This window comes from Perca flavescens, chromosome 11 (genome assembly GCF_004354835.1).
Source record: "Perca flavescens isolate YP-PL-M2 chromosome 11, PFLA_1.0, whole genome shotgun sequence".
Classification (NCBI taxonomy): domain Eukaryota; kingdom Metazoa; phylum Chordata; class Actinopteri; order Perciformes; family Percidae; genus Perca; species Perca flavescens.
Genome location: NC_041341.1, coordinates 3,198,686 through 3,216,057, shown reverse-complemented (window position 1 = coordinate 3,216,057; position 17,372 = coordinate 3,198,686). Strand labels below are relative to the sequence as shown.

Here is a 17,372-nt window from a genome sequence, read left to right as displayed (position 1 = left end):
TCTTCATTATAATTGGGTTGTTTTTATACTAAATTAATACATTTTTCTCCCCATCAATACAAAATTAATTAATAATAATTGTTATACATATTTTTATCTTGCATGTTCATAACATTTATCAAAATATATTTCATATATTGTAGTTCTGATTCTCAACTTTATAACGCAGCTCCCTCTCTTCAATCTCTCTCTAACTCGCTCCACCACAAACCCTGGTTGCAGCGCTCGTTGAGCCACCGTCTAAAACTGCCATTTCCACCAGCTGACAGTTTGTAACTGAAATAAATGCATTATGGATCATTTTATTTCTATAGTTTGTAAGCTCACTTGACCAGCTGACTTCTGTTGAAACGGAAGACGTCTCTAACGTTTTAAAACCAGCCTCTGGAGACTTGACCAGCTGAGTCGCAGCAACACCATTAGCTGGTTTGTAGACTGCTGAAACTGCAATGTTCTAAAACAGTAGTGTCTCGTCGCCAATCTTTGGTCTAAACTCTTCTATAATATATTAGAAACTTCCAATTTGATAAAGTCAGTGTTTATTAGACCACAAATAAGACAATTATTAGAACAACACAGAATCTCTCACTTGTTACTCAAAATTGTCATGAAAATATGAAATACCATAAATATGTTAAAATACACTGAAAGGGGCCTTTAAGATGTCGTGTTTGATTTAGAATTTGAGTGAAAAAAAATGTAATTGTGCTGAGAGCAAGCGAGCAATTCGGCAATTCTGAGAGGTGCATGATGCCAGGGGTAGAGCAGCGCCTAGTTGGGCGGCACTGCTCTCAATGGATTGGCCCGCGCAGAGCGATTTTGCCGGCTTTTATGTGTAGGCAGCTTTAAGCCGTCTGGACCATAGAAATTATAGGGTTTTGAGTATTGTTATTAATACATGAGCTTAAAGTTTTAAGAATTGTATTCATAGTTCCCTTTAGGCCTTACAGCTTTTTTAAAGTTAATTACAAAAGTAACAATATATTCATCATCGTTAGCTTATACTATATTATCTATATGTAAATGAAATGTAGGGATAAGATACTATATTATCTATATGTAAATGAAATGTAGGGATAAGATACTATATTATCTATATGTAAATGAAATGTAGGGATAAGATGCAGATCTGAAGCAACATCAGAAGTATCCATGGTGAGAAAAAAGGGAGAATGGATGGCAAGCAATAAAGCTGAACTGCACCAAACCTTCAAATGAGCTTGAATATCAGGTATGATAGTCCAGCAATGAGGTGGCATAATTAAATATCAAAACCATATTATAAAAAGGTTGCTCAAATCAAGCAAACTGATTTGTTCTGGTTCTTAATAGTGATATAATAACAACCACATACAAAAGCTATAATTAGAATTCCTTTGAACAACAAGTATCACTCCAAGTTTGAGATACATTACACAAACTGATAGCTGGTGCAACGGACAAAAGCTGTTCATCTGCACACACACTGCCATGAAACAGAGTTGGTTGGCGAAGTATCTATATACTGTATATATTTAGAATATTTTCCCCGCTTTATTTTGCCATCAGACAGCCCTTTACTAAAAGGAATTGAAGTTGTTGTCTATGCTCTCTTAAAAGCCTTCTTCATTGATAAACACAGCAATTTTAATCTAGCAGAAAACAGGAGTTGCTCTTCTACCACTGCCGCCAGCAGTTAGTTGCTTGTCTAGTTCTGTCTCGATTGTTAAGTTAGTTTTTGTTATTGTTTGCCTTTTCATTAGCTTTATGTAAAAGAAATAGTCTGTGCAAAAAGTCTGTGCTAGGCTAACATTATCTGCCCTGCTATATGTTGTGCCTTTATCACAACATACTATGGCCTGTTGTAAGCTGTTACTTAAGTATTAAAATATCTTAATCATTTCTTAAATAACTATAAATATAATGAATACATATTTAATGCATTAGTCTTTATTGAACATGTATAGCATAAAATAACGTGAGGTTTTGTTTGGAAATAACCTCAAACTGAATTCATGCCAAACTGTCTGTTCCTCTGGGCCTCTCTGCTTCAGAGGTCACAACCAGGTCAGTTGAGACATTGGGTGGGGAGGGAGGACTGCAATCTGCACCTGCACTACTGCTGCATTCAAGGGAATATGGAAATTACAATTTTACTGACCCAGACTGGTCATGTTTTTACTAAAATGGAGGACTGCTGATGTCTTTTTTTTGAAGTTATTTTAAGACAATTTAGCTCTTGCTGAGTAATTCAATGCATCCTCTGACCTGGATGACTGAGAACACACTTTAAATTATGGATTTGACTTTTCTGTTTGTGAAATTTACCTCAACATGAAGACCCATAGTTCTGTAATATCCAGGCACACCTGAACACACAGTTAGAAACGTGCTTGTTTGTTTAAACCTAAACAGCCCAAGTTATGAAGGATACAGATGCAGCAGCATGATTAATCCATGTGAAAACATTAGATTTTTTTAGCAAACTAGGTTGGGCTGAGTGTAAAAAAAAAAGAAAATCTGGGCTAGGGTAAGTAATGATCTTATCAAACAGAATATACAGATTTCTTTGTAAGCAATAGCAATAGCAGGGCTTAAGGTTAATAAGGGGTTTGTGGACTGCAGATGAAAATTAGCCGGTACAGCTAAATCTGGCACATTTACATGTTGGACATTGTACTCATGTTGATTAATGTGCACTGTCCCTTTTTAAATAAAGAAATCTAAAATATATATATATATATATATATATATATATATATATATATATATAGTTATTTGTTAATGAGGGGTGAAACATAGATATGGTAGCTTTCAACCAATGATTGATTTAGCAAACTGGATAATGCAGCTGAGTCTGGCCAAGTCCTGAGTCCTGTTTAACCTTACCAGAAGCAGGAAGTATGCTCTGTCAGCCTTTTGCAGTGGTGTTGATTTTTGCATCCCACTTCAGATCCTGGGATATTGTGTATTCTTGAATGTGTGTCCCAGTGGTGACTACTGAGCCAAGAATGTTAAAGATGATAGGTAAAGGTCCCAACTTTTCCAAACTTAAATATATTACAGAAGATATAATTATGAAATAGGCTATATATATTGATGACTACCTTTTATTTTTGCTCTCTATCAAAAGAAAAATATGTTGTATGCTGTAAATCAAGGCCCAAACGCACTGAAAGCGATAATTGACGCAGTTCTTTTGACCTGCCTTATTTGACCTGCCTCATTTGATGCTTCCATGGCGCACTGCAGGCATCAGATTTTAAGCGCCAACACCACAGAACCAGCAGTATTGTAGAAAAGGTCGCTATTTAGGCAAAGGTTTTGTATGTTACAGATCCCCCCATCAGTAGAGGCATTGTACTTTTTGTGCCATAACGGACATTTAATTTGTTATATTAAGAAATATTTAAGTTGCATTCATTCAATTTCACTTTTTTTATAATGACTTTAAGCTACAGAACAAGTTTATAGTCCAGATTATGGATACATGACCAGAGGGACCGACCCTGCACTTACAAAACAGATGCCGGATAGGGGTTTTTTTTAATGACAGCGCAGGTCACTAAAAATTATTGTAAATATGTATGATATAGTGCTTGTTCCTCATCCTCCACTGCATCAATCCTTCCCATTTTTTCAGCTCATTTGTAAATGCCATCACAATGATTACTGGGCTTTTAAGAGAAACTTTCACTCAGTTGCCGTGACATTTTTGAATGGTTTAGGTGCACAGAAGTATGAGCTTGATTCACACAATCATAAACATCCCCTCGTGTTTCACCATCAACAAAAATAAATAGAAGGCTGTTTGTAGAGCGGATCTGTGTGGCGTATACACACAACTATAATGCTGCTGTCACACCTGGTGTGGCCAGTTTCATAGCAATAAACTATGATCACAGTCAGTGAGACAGCTAACAGACTAGAGTAGACTAACGCTTTTGTTGCGTATTGGCCATTTAAAACCTTGGGTGTACTTCCAAACGCGCGTGTCAGATGCTTTTAGTGCATTTGGAACTTTAAGCTCAAACTTTTGCCACGGAAGCTACTGTATTAGAAGGTTACTCCTGAAAATTTAAAGAGTGCTGGAATGTGGAACGTCTGATACTTGTAGAATGGGATTATTATCTTCGAACCTTTGCCTATCGTCTTTAAGGGCAGATGGAGGGTGCTCAGGGGGGGCTCTTCCTGAAGTCCGCAATCATCTCCAATGTCTTCTGAGCATTTAGTTACAGGTTGTTGTGGCTGCACCAGGATGCCAGCTGCTTGACATCATGTCTGTAAGCTGACACATCATTGTTGGATATAAGCTTTACAGGGGGTCCTGGAGGGGCAGTCAGTAGTGTATAGAGAGTAAAGCAGGGGGAGAGCACACTGCACTGTAGGGCTCCAGTGCAGAGAGACATGGTCAGTGATATGTGTGCTTTCTGAGCCTAAAATGATGTTTCCTATTCGTATTTTGGAAATATGTGGCCAGATGGGAAACCCCATCTCCAGCATAACGGTTTTGGGTTAAATTCCCACTGCGATACATCAACCAATGTGTCCCTGAGCAAGATACTTAACCCCTAGTTGCTCCAGAGGCGTGCAACCTCTGACATATGTAGCAATTGGAGGTCACTTTGGAAAAAAGCGTCCTCTAAATGACATGTAATGTAATGGAACTGTAATCCACAAATCGAACCTTTGCAAGGTTACTAGGTCTGGTTATATAGTTATATTAGATGAATGAGGAAATGAAGATATTAGGCACAGGCGTTTGACATGATGAAGATGTTGCATGCATGGTTAGTAGCCTATATTACCAAGTTTCTAATGGTATGAAACAAAACTATGAAGAAATAACTGAGCAAGAACATTTAGAGATGCATCTGAAGGGCCAATATAGTGAGGTGTGTTTTTACAGTTTCATAACCATTTGTAAATAGATTCATTAATTCACTAGTATAGTTGATGGATCATCAGGATAAAAAACATTTTGAAAATCAGTAATCCTATCTTGATAATTTAGGTCTATAAACAGGTAACTGGCAAAGTAAATACAGTTATAGTATTATAACAGAAAGATAAAATAGCTATCTGCAATATAATTACAGTAAAATGTAACATTTAACTTAACTAAGGCAACAAGATTTGTTCATAATTCTCTTGTTATGTTAGACAATGAATAGCCTCATTTTAGTTACAATTGCAAATTAAACAAAAAAAAAAAAACACATTCTAGGAAATGTTTAAGCAGAGATAGCTTTTTCAAGTGGAATTGAATAGGCGGTTAAATTGATTTTATGTTAAACCACTAGATATTGATCAAATTGTAGGACTTTAATTTTAAGTATTCTGAGTTTGAGTTACTATGGCTGAGCTAACAGAAAGTTCAAATTGTATTATGCTGTAATACCATCTCCCACCAGGAGGGGCGCATCATTGACTGAGTTAAATTTTCATTATGCTGCAATACCATTTATTACCAGGGGGGCATGTACGCAGAAAAGTTCACACACTTGCAATACCACCGTTTGCCAGTAGGACGTCAGCGTCTTACACACACACACATTTTTCTCATGAAAACCCCCCCAAAGAGGACTTTGGAGTTATTGATACTGGGCATATTAGGAAGCTGTTTTCTATGCTTTGAGAGGGGTCTGCCCGTGGGGACCCTGATTTTGGTCCCCACCGTGACACGAGTCCCCACCGTGTGAGTGTGTATTCCGGTCAAGGTCCTCATCGGTATAGAAATGCGAGTACACACACACACATATACACACACACACATACACACACACACATATACACACACACACACATATAGACAAACACACACACACACACATATACACACACACACACACATATACACACACACACATACACACACACACACACACACACATATACACACACACACACACATATAGACAAACACACACATACACACATATACACACACATACACACACACACACACACACACACACACACACACACACACACACACACACACACACACACACACACACACACACACACACACACACACACACACCTCACACACACAGACACACACTCACACATACACCCACACACAGACACACACACTCTCACACACACACACTCTCACACACACACACACACACACACACACACACACACACACACTCTCTCTCTCACACACACACAGACACACACACACACACACACTCACACACACACACACACACTCTCACACACACACACACACACAGACACACTCACAGAGACACACACACACACACCCACATGAGTAATCAGATAACAGATGGGCAGGACTTCTATCAGAATCAGAGTTGATTATCTAAGTTAGTAACAGGTAGAAACACAGTAAGTCACATGGTTGGTGAAACAGGGAGGATGTGTTCTATAAAGAGGTGAAACAGGGAGGATGTGTTCTATAAAGAGGCTCTGAGTTCTGATCTCTGCAGCAGATCACCTACAGCTACAAGATGGGGAACCACTCTAGTACCGTCAATGTTAGTGGGTCTGGACATGTTGGTAAGTATGTTTATAGTATGTTTCTCAGTAAATTGTGTTTCTCAGTAGACTGGAAGTTTTTGTTGTTTTATATTATAATTATTAATACTTTGAATATTTGCAATATATATGTTTTTAAGTATTTTATGAATGAAGTGAGACTTAAAATAAGAGGAAGGTTTTGTTTTCCGACTCCTTTGTTTTATCATTATCTAGTAGGATTAGTAGTGCAGATTACAGAAGCTAGATGACAAACATTGATATATAACGATGTGATGATGTGACTCTGGTCCCATCCAAACACTGAGCTCACTCTCATTACTACCCTGATCTGTGAGGAATGTTGTCTGATGTTTAAATGTTTTTCTTTCCAGGAACGATTTATATGAGGGCCGCACGTTCATTCAGTAAGATATGAAGCTTATTTCTGAACTCTGAACTTTTTTTATAATATATTTTCATAGAGAATTAAACATGCTAATCATTTTGTCTACTCAATTTAGATTTATTTGCTTATTACCTAATGATTACACCATTTTCTCTTCAGCTTTGAGTGAACAAATACATTCTACAAATCAACTTAATTTTGCAATATATTAACTGTATTTATTCCAAGTGATGAAAAGTGTTGCAGACTATATTTACATGTTTTCTAAATGTGTTTCTTTGTAGGCTCGATCTTTTATTATAATCATTATTCATAAAAAATGATAGATGTTGTTAATCAATGTAAGTAATTACATAATTCCTCTTCAGCTGTGAGTGAACCATGGAGGAAAATATCTTGGGGGTGAGTTCACTTCTTCTTGTTTCTGCTCTCTGCTATTCAACATAATCTACACAAGTGTAGTATTGGCTTTGGTTGCCTTTATTGATAGGACAGATTAGTTAATGATAATAATATATAATAATAATAAAAATAGTGATACTATAAATCCTTGGAGGAGCCTTAGCTGGGAGGAGAGCAGGTTGCAGCTCTGGAGACAGACCTTCAGGTAGCGGCTGGAGCAACTTGAATTCTAAACCTGGTTCCTGGTGAGTCTAACCGGAGTAACACAGCAACAGGAAGCTTGTTGATAGGTTAGACCCAGCAGAGAGGTGCTACAGACACTAACTGAAGGTTGGGTTTGGATTTAATCCAATAAACAAACTATCAAAATGTACATTGATCAGAGTTCTGTGAATCTGCACCCGATTGCTCTTCCTTAACCAAAGGATGTTTGTCTCAGTACACTTAAACTGACAACTGAATGGAGAAGTTTAGATAGAGACTTTCAGTGAGACTCAAACTCAGTTTCAGAACAACTGAATCAAATTTCATAATAGTAAACTCAGGTTTCAACTCTATTGGAATTCAGTTTCAAATGTATACAAGAGTTAGACTTTATGAAAGGTAACTGGACTTTTATCAAGCAGGACACATTTGGGGAATTCTTTAAAATCTAAAAGTAAATGTGATCCTGTCTTAACAGAGACAATGCGAGGGATCTCCAGTATGTGAAGGAGTATAAGCCTGGAAACAAGGACATCAAACATGTCCGAATCCTTCTGTATGGACCTGACGGAGCTGGAAAGTCCAGCTTCATCAAGTCTGTCTGCAGCGTCATACAAGGCAGAGTGACTACTGATGCTTTGACCTCTGACAAAAGTTACAATGGAACAGTAAGACAACTTTAGATCAACCTCTAAAGAAACATCAACTGTTTGATAAATCTTTCTCTTTAACTTTTCCCCCAACTTAACCCTAACTAAATGATCTGCATGAGAATAAACAGAGTTTAGTCTGACATTAATGTATCAGGGACTTCATACAGAATAAACACTGAGAACCATATATCTGTAGATTATTGTGATTAAAACCAGCATTTCATCTTGTTGTGTTACAGTATGAAACGTTTAAAATCAGAAAAGAAGGAAACTCAGAGACATTCTGTCATTTCGTCTTCAATGACGTCATGGATCTGAAGGATGGAGATGGAATCTGTGCTGACGACATCAAACTGGCCCTGAAAGGACATGTGAAGGAGGGTTACCAGGTACGACTGTCCCTTTAGTCAACTTTAAAGAGACCCTGTTATGTGGCCGGGTTGGCTCAGTGGGTAGAGAAGGTGCACATATACTGAGAGGTTTATGCCTCGATGCAGAGGTCCAGGGCTCGAATCTGACCTGTGACAATTTCCTGCATGTCTTCCCCTCTCTCAAGTGCTCTCTGTGGGAGAGAAAGATCCATTTGGAGTGAAATGTGTTCTTTTGTACTTTATATATCTATTACATACACAAAAAACTATACAACACACTAAAATATGGGGGAGATCCAAAAAAGGTTAATAGGGGCTCTTTAACATGACTAAGTGATCGGCTAATATGACGTTTGTCATTTTAATGAAGTAAGAGTTGAAATGCTGCAACACCAGCAGGCTGAGGTGTCCTAGGTCCAAAGTTATTATAGTGTAGTTAACCATTATAACCTTGCCTAGGACTCTGTTATTATTCAGATTTGGATCATGAATTCACCTCCTAACAATCACACAAACAATGGAAATGGAAAAAACGATTATATTGCACATTACGTTTTAAACTAAGTTTCAAAGTGTTTTCACTGTTGTAATTGTAATTATGTTTTCCAGTTCAAGCCTTCATCTCCACTGTCTCCTGAGGATCCAGGCTACAACCCCCGTCCCTCTGCAGACGACAAAGTCCATGTTCTGGTTTGTGTGCTTTCTGCTGACTCAGCAGGAATTACAGACTCAGTTCTGAAGAAGATGGCCGACATCAGAGAGGCAGCCAGTGAGCTGGGTAAGCAGGTTAACTTGATCTCTAGTCAGAGGTCAGACTCCAACACTCAAACATGAGTTCAGCACTTCAACACTGAGCTCATAATCAATAATTTAACACAGTTTAATACAGCCCATAATATAAAGATCAGGACTAAAAAACTAAAATAATGTTCAGGTTTCAGATCAGATTTAAGCTTTTTCCTGATTTAAGTTTGCATTTTTACTGAGAGATTTTTCAGACGTTTATAGTTTTTTTTACAAAGTAAAAACTCTTCTTTTTGTTTGTTGGATTTTATGAAGAGAAACTTCCTGAAAAAGCTAAACTACTGAGTGTGTTTCTGTCTGCAGGGATTCCCCAAATGGCAATAGGCACCCACATTGATTCAGCCTGTCCTGAAACTAAAAAGGATCTGAAGAATGTGTACAAGAGCCAGCAGCTGAAGCAAAAGGTGAGTTTCTGTTTTTCTAAGTCTGTACAGAAATATAACCTCATATGTTTTAACTTGTAGTCCAAATATTTTAAGTTCTATATATGAGCACAGAAACCCACATTAACTCCCATTGTTTAACACTCAGGTGAAAGACTTCAGCGCAGCAGTGGGAGTCCCAGAGAACTACATCTTTCCTGTGAAGAACTACAGTGATGAAACCCACATCAATGATGATGTCAACACTCTGATCCTGAGTGCACTGAGACAAATGATCAGCCTTGGAGACAACTTCATTGAGAAATGAATCTAAATATTAAAAGCAGAGAGTCTGGGATGTCCAGTTATAATCTGTTGGCAGATAGCTTTGACAGTTAATGTCTGTATTTGATGAAGACTGTTGTCTCTATAAGACAGCTGGGATCTGATCCTAGTTACCAACACATACATGTAATTGCATGTTTGCATGTTTGTGATGAATAAATTCTGTGGCTTGCAGTCAGTGTGCATGTGTTACTATTTTCATCAACACTTGTTACTTGAATGTATGAAAGGAATTTCTAGGTGTGCATGGCCTCATACACGGCTGTACTAACTCAGGATTTACTAATTTTCTTCTCCATAACAACATTATCTTATTTAAACAAAATAAACAATCACATTGCATTACTACTCACACTCATATACTGTCTCTAGCAACGTACATACATAATGAGAGCAACTTTCCCATTGCCTTAAAGCCTGCTATAAAGCCTGCTATAACCCATGAGTATAAATCTGCTATAACCCATGAGTATCCATCTGGTGATAAACAGGTCAGTAGTTAGTCGACCTATCAGCATCCTACTAGTCATCTCAAAGGTCACTGAAACTGTAAACACCTTCCCAGGTGAACCTGGTTCTCCAGGGGGAATGTGGACATGGAGTCAAACCAGGGATGTTGCTGGTGGTGAAGAAACTGATATTTTTCAGGTGGACCTGGTTATATCTTGGCCTGGTAGAAAAACCACATGTTCCCCAATGTCAACAATGTGCCCAAACAGCAAACATTACATTACATTACATGTCATTTAGCTTACAGTTGCTTTATATGTCAGAGGTTGCCGCCTCTGGAGCAACTCGGTGTGCTTTGCTCAGGGACACATTGGTTGATGTATCGCAGTGGGAATAAAAACTGAAATTCTATTTTCCCCTTTTACAGGGGCACAATATGTGTGTATGTGTATATGTGTGTGTGTATGTGTGTGTATATGTGTGTGTGTGTGTGTGCGTGTGTATGTGTCCATTTCATCTCTTCTTTAAAGTGATTTGCCTCGGTGAAAGGTGCAAAACATAAACAAACAAACATTAAACATTAATATGAAATAAAACTATAAACACATAAACATATATACTGTACGTACAGAATAACTGTTGCATAAGAGAAAAGAGGCTGAATGTGTTGAGTGCATGTTTTAAATAAGAACCATCTAAACTAGCGTTCTGTGTGTTTCAGGTGATTTCTGATCATCATTATGAACCATGACCCAGTAATAGAAACATTTCATCGTTCCAGATAATAACTTTCATCTGGTCCATCCTGAGTTGTGTCTGGGTCTGACTCTTCCAACGTGTCCGGCCCTTTAAATCTGTGTTTGGAAATAAAAATGAGCGTCTGAATGTTTTTATGAGTCAAAAGGAAGCTGTCAGAAGTTTATCAGTGATGTCACGGCGCCCTCTGCTGGACTCACGGTCAAACTGTTCGGTTACACTTTACTTGAAGGTTTTCTACATAAGAGTGACATGACACTGTCATGAATGTGTCATAAAACATTATAAACAAGTCATAAATGTTTATGACATAACGCTTTTTTAGTAAGCGTCATTCGGTTTTGTCATGACAAGTTCTGGTTATGGTTAGGGTTAGGGTTCATGTGTCATGACAGTATCATGTCACTCTTATGTCACTCTTATGTAGAAAACTTCAAGTGAAGTGTTACCAACTGTTCTCTTTTCTCTCAGTGGGAATCTGCAGACACATTTCACACTGTCATGTAGAAAAGAGCTGAACATATTGGAAGATCTTTACAGTTTTTTACAATTGCTTACACACTAAAATTAAAACTTTCCCACAAGTAGCAAAACCTTAGACTCAAGAAGCAAAACACTGGCCTAGATTAGCACAACTGTAAGCACATTGTCAGCTTCACACTTTTTGCAAAACATCACACACAGTGATTTGCAAAAAACTAAACACACTTGTATGCATTTGACACAGAAATTTATCATGATGTCATTTCCTTGCAATTTCAAAGCAAAGGCTTTCAAATGAACACACACATGAACCAAGTGGTTAAACACAGCCACCAGGTACGCAAACACATGATGGCTTAATTATAGACACACCAATCAGTTTTAAGCACTATATAAAATGCAGCAGGTAAGTTCACCTGCCTTCAACCAAAATGGAAGGAGTCAGAAGAAGAAGAAGAATGAGAGTGAGAGGGAGAATCCACAGAGGAGGAGAAGGAGGTAGAGGAAGAGGAAGAGGCCCAGCCAGAGGTAGAGGCCGAGGTGGAGGTAGAGGGAGAGGGAGAGGGAGAGGGAGAGGGAGAGGAAGACCTAAAGCCGGAGAATCTGCTCAAAGAAGAAGAGGACCAAATTTATCAAATGAAAGTCGCGCAACACTAGTGGACCATGTTGTGAACCATGGACTGACGCTGAGGGAGACTGGACTAAGAGTTCAGCCAAATCTTAGTAGATATTGTTAGGTTGTAAAAAGTTAAAACTATGCTTATGTATTATGTTTTAAATAATAAATTGTATGCTGCAGTCAGGTTATGAAAATAGGAATGGAATCTAGAATGACTAGCCTACTAAGGTAAAAACAGCTGGTTATTTCTCTCCCTCTCTCTTCCTGTTTCTTGCAGATAGATTAGGTTAAAACCAACTATTAACATATAAAGAGAAATGTCTCTTTGAGTCTCCAACCTCCTGGTGCCAAGTCTGGGTTAGAACAAAGGAAATGCAATCTCTGTAAACTTGAATATAATCAGCACTACCAGGATAAACAACCTAAGTCTGTGACCTGAAATTCAGAGGTGTGTCCTTATCCTGAGAGACAGGAATAAATGTGGGATCAGGAGAAAGATTCGGTTCTGTTTTTATGTGACTCCACAAGGAGAATCATGGATTCAGTCCGCTGTCAGCTGCAGTGTAACATTTGTTTTGTCCTGTCGCATGGCTGCAATCTGTGTCGCGACAAGGGGAAGCATGTTTTGCAGTCTGCTACTGGCAGTGTTTTATGTTTTATGTTTGATTGTGTTTTGACTGTTTTCACCGTGTTGTTTTATTAAACCTTTTGCTTAATCTTTCAATTCGACCCCAGCCTCTCTCCTTCCTCCAGAAATCAGAACAAACACGTCTTTTGTATATTTTTACAATATACAGCGGCATCTGTCATGAGGACATTTCAACAAGGAAACAGGTCAAAGAAAATCGGTCTCCAGTTACAGTAATCAGCTGCTCATTGGATGCACCATATCAGCACTGTTGATACCCCTCCCTGGGACATGAGGATTGAGGGTCGAGAACGACAAGGAGGAATGGGGCCCATATTCATGCGAGGGTTTACAATCTCCGGCCCCAGGCTCAGGTACCCCTCATTGAGGCCCCAGGCTCAGGTACCCCTCATTGAGGCCATGGAGGACGCCTGTGACCAAATCTACGCTGCAACTGTGCAAGGATGGATTCGACATTTAAGACGGTTGTCTTGCCAATGAGGATGTTTGCCTGTGATGTTGATGAAATTCTCTGGCCAGATCCAGCTAGGCGAAGAGATAATGTCTAGTATTTTTCCATGTATTTCTGTGTATTTTTGTGATTGTAACCTGTACTGGATACCGTGTTTTATGTTTGTCTGTTGTTTGTGGAGCTAACCATGTTATGCACACTACTGTAGTAGCATGAAAACTGGGACATGTTGTTGTGATTCTCCATGTTGACATGTTGACTGATTTGGGTATATGGAGAGAAATAAATTATATTTTCCTCAGTCTAAAGCATTGGTCTAGTGTAGTGTTTGGTGAACTTATTGTAAATTTGCACTTTCTCTGTGTAGTTCATTTACAGTACTCTAATCACTGAGAAGTAGAATTGTTAAAAGTGATTTAGGTTAGCAACAGCAGTGTGTTACTGGTTCAAACAGGATTAAGTCATATGGAACGTGTGCGTTTCATATGGTAACAAAATATGTTTTTTATAAATTTGTGTATAGTTTTTGCAAGAGTGTTTCATTTTGCAAAGGGTCTGAGGTGTCTTTAATTTATCTTTAATAAAACATAATTTAGTTTATTTTAGGGTTTTCATGCTGTTATAAGGTTTAGACTTAGACTTCTCTTTAATGATCCTTTTGGGATGACTCCCACAAGGAAATTAGATTTCCAGCAGCAGATTTTAGCAGCTTCCAAAACACTCTTTAAATAAAGAGGTATACAAAATACAATATAGAAAAAAAAATACAGTATAAGAATAACAATAAACTTTTAGCTAAATATTTTTACAAAAAGTAAACAGACAGTAAACAACAATAAACTACAGATAAATAAAGATAGATATATAGTACTTTCTATGGTATTGTGTTATTATACACTTAATAAATAAAGGTATATGGTTGTAGTTTTTCCTGTTTCCTTGTATATTATCTTGTGTATTTCTGTCTTATCTGTGTTCATGTTCCATCCGTGTGTATGTTTCATGTTTCAGTTTCCTGTTTTATTTTGTAGTCTCTGTGTTTCTTGGTAGCGTGTCTTGTTTGACTTCCTCCTGTGTGATTGGCTGCCTGATGTGTTCCATCTGTTCATCGTTAATTGCCCCCTGGGGATGAAAACAATGATTTAAATTGAACTGAATTGTTACCTCATTACCTGCTGTATTTAGTCTCTGTGTTTTCTTAGGGTCCTATCTTGCACCCGGCAAAGCCCAACGCCAGTGTCTTTGCTAGTTTAAGACCAACGCAGTTGTCAGTTTCCCGCCCATGGGCGTGCTGGTCTTAGTCAGTTTTTGTATTGGACTATAGTCCCCTGGAGATAATGTTATGTAAATGTGTGTGTCATCCACATAACTATGGTATATATTTTGTTTTCTGAGCCAGTGAAAGCATGTAGATGTTAAACAGAAGAGGCCCCTGTATAGGTGTGTGTGTGTGTCCTGAACTAATCTTATATTAATCGAAAGGACATTTTTCTATTTTAAGAAAACTTGGTGTACTTAATAATTAGACATTTTAATCATGAGATAATCTATCAAATATAAACCATATATATAGTAAGTAATACACTTATAACTAGCAGGATGCTTTAATTTGATGACTGGCTCATTAATGATCAATCATTGTCTGACATTATTTATTTGTATTCAGTTTGTTGACTTTGTTTAATATCTTTCCACAGATGACATCAGTCTTTTCGTTTGCTTTGCTGCTCTGTTTGTCCAGCAGACTGTTGGCTGAATATGGAAATACACTCTTTATCATATTTCCTGCACTACACCTTGAAAACACAGCACAGAGTCGTTTCCCCTCTAGTCCTTCGAATGGAAACTAACTGTTTTTGGTTTTGTGGTTATATTCTACCTGAATTCGCGAACTTGTGGGTCCTCGTGACTACAGCTGTCAGTCATGGCCGCAGCCGTTACGCAACAAATCCAGACCTGGTGGGTATTGACGGACGGCGGAGCACGCAGCAGACACGCAGCGGAGCCGGTCCACAGCTGTTACGCATCCAGTGGAAATCCCCGGTGAGAAATAAATCACAAAATTAACAGAAAAAAGATCTGGCAGCTCAATACCCGGACTTTAGTTTGTAGCTGCAGTAAAAATAAATTTTCTGTTATTTAACATTCTCTCATACAAAGCTAAAGTTAGTAAACTTCCGAGAAGAAATCTGTTCTTTAATTAATTAAACAATGCTTGTTTCCATTTTAGTAATATTTGACACATTTCTGATGCTTTTGATGCTCACTTATTGAAGTACTGGATAATAATTTACGATAGCAGTGTTGTAAAGAGCTCACTGTGTTAGCTAGCATTAATGATATCCTCCAACTAAACTTTCACATATGTTAACACATGACCAAGCCACACAACATTTTAAACTACTAAAATTTGTTTGAATGTTCAAATTTGACACAAATTTATTTATTTTCATCTGCTATCTACTCCTTCATACATTCACCAAAAAACTCCATTCAAACTTGTTCCACATTTTTTATACATTCAGGGTAGGATTCAACTTTTAAATCCCATTAACACTTTTTATAATATTCAACCTTGTTTGAGACTAAGAGGAAATGCCCTTGTGACATTCTTACATCAGTGTGTATTGGATAAAATGTTCAGACTCAGATTGCAGGACCCAGCTGACAGATAGACAGCAGCAGAAGCAAAGTTCTCTTTGGTTCTGTCATTACGGTTCGGTAATAAGATGGTAATAGTGGGGTAACAGTGAGATAATAAAGAGGTAATATATAGGTAATAACATGTAATTACCAAAGTAATAAAGTGGTAATACATCACAATAATAAAATGTAATACTAGGGTAATTGAAAAGTGCCCGACTTCAATGCGCTGCGTAAAGCACAAAGGGTCTCAGAAAGACATTAATAACATAAAAGACTGCCTGAAAGTGCTTAATGAGTGCGGAGAAAATATTCCCAGATTTGTGTCGCACAATCTGGATGAGCTCCCTCCTGTTGGATTCGAGCATGTGGACGCATCTGCGTTGCTCAGCAGAGTACAGCAGCTAAGTACGGAGGTAGCTGGTCTGAGAGTGACTCTGGAAACTCAGACAAGGGAGAATGAGAACGCGAAGTTGGCCGCGGTGGCTGTGGAGCATCGATTGTCTGCTTTGGAAAGGCGGCGCGTACCACTAGGCCAAGTTTACGGAGACGCGGGTCAACAAGCCTACGAAGCGGCCCCTGTACTACTGATGGAGATGGAGGCTGAAATGGCACCGGCGCGTTTAGTGTTGAGAGAGACGGGCCTCGAGGGTGAGACTAAGAATGCTATACCACGGTCCCCGGAGTGGAGTACGGTGGTAAAGAAAGGAAAATATAAGCAGCCAAGCTTTGTGACGCAGTCCAATGCAGCTGTGCAATCACGTCCAAGAAGGGAGCAGCGAAAGAAAATGGGAAAAATCGGCACTGGAACTGAGAGAAATATCCCCGTGATTAAGACCAAATTGGTGAGTGTCTTTGCCACTAGGTTTTCCACTGAGCTAGACGCTGATACTTTGTGCACTTATTTGTCTGGGAAACTGGACAAACCGGTGACTTGTAAGAAAATAGCGTCCACTAGCAACCGTTTTGGTTCGTTCCATGTGGTAGCGGAGTGTAAAGAAGTAGCCGAATTGTATGATACGCAACTCTGGCCTGCGGGGATATATGTGCACCGGTACTAAGAGGCTCGCAAATCGAGAGAGTATGTTAGCTTAGCCCAAATGGCCGGTGAGGATGGAAACAGCTCTGCACCTGGGGTTACATCAGGGCCTGTGGCTATCGAAGTGATCCACGAGGAGAGTGCTCGTGATTCTGCTTAATGGACAATGAATCTTACAATTGGATCATATAATGTCCGAGGATTACGTGTTGGGCATGACGAAGCCGACAAAGCTCGCCATCTTGTTGTAAACAAGCTTTTAGA

The 17,372-nt window shown here is 38.6% G+C and overlaps 1 protein-coding gene across 1 annotated transcript; it reads left to right on the top strand.

Moving 5' to 3' along the window:
* The first annotated feature begins 6,360 nt into the window (after positions 1-6,360).
* LOC114564492 (interferon-induced protein 44) lies at positions 6,361-10,192 on the top strand. Its single transcript, XM_028591871.1, has 8 exons — positions 6,361-6,510; positions 6,864-6,896; positions 7,246-7,279; positions 7,962-8,151; positions 8,376-8,525; positions 9,117-9,285; positions 9,615-9,715; positions 9,843-10,192. Exons 1-8 carry the CDS (start codon positions 6,462-6,464, stop codon positions 9,999-10,001), a joined length of 885 nt encoding a protein of 294 aa, XP_028447672.1. The 5' UTR covers positions 6,361-6,461; the 3' UTR covers positions 10,002-10,192.
* The last annotated feature ends 7,180 nt before the right edge of the window (positions 10,193-17,372 follow it).

What these genes read in the sequence shown, in the direction of transcription:
- LOC114564492 (XM_028591871.1), top strand. Translation starts at nt 6,462, where the DNA reads ATGGGGAACCACTCTAGTACCGTCAATGTTAGTGGGTCTGGACATGTT. An exon ending in ACAAAAGTTACAATGGAACA is followed by an intron (nt 8,152 to 8,375) that starts GTAAGACAACTT and finishes GTTGTGTTACAG; the next exon opens with TATGAAACGTTTAAAATCAG. An exon ending in AGAGGCAGCCAGTGAGCTGG is followed by an intron (nt 9,286 to 9,614) that starts GTAAGCAGGTTA and finishes TTCTGTCTGCAG; the next exon opens with GGATTCCCCAAATGGCAATA.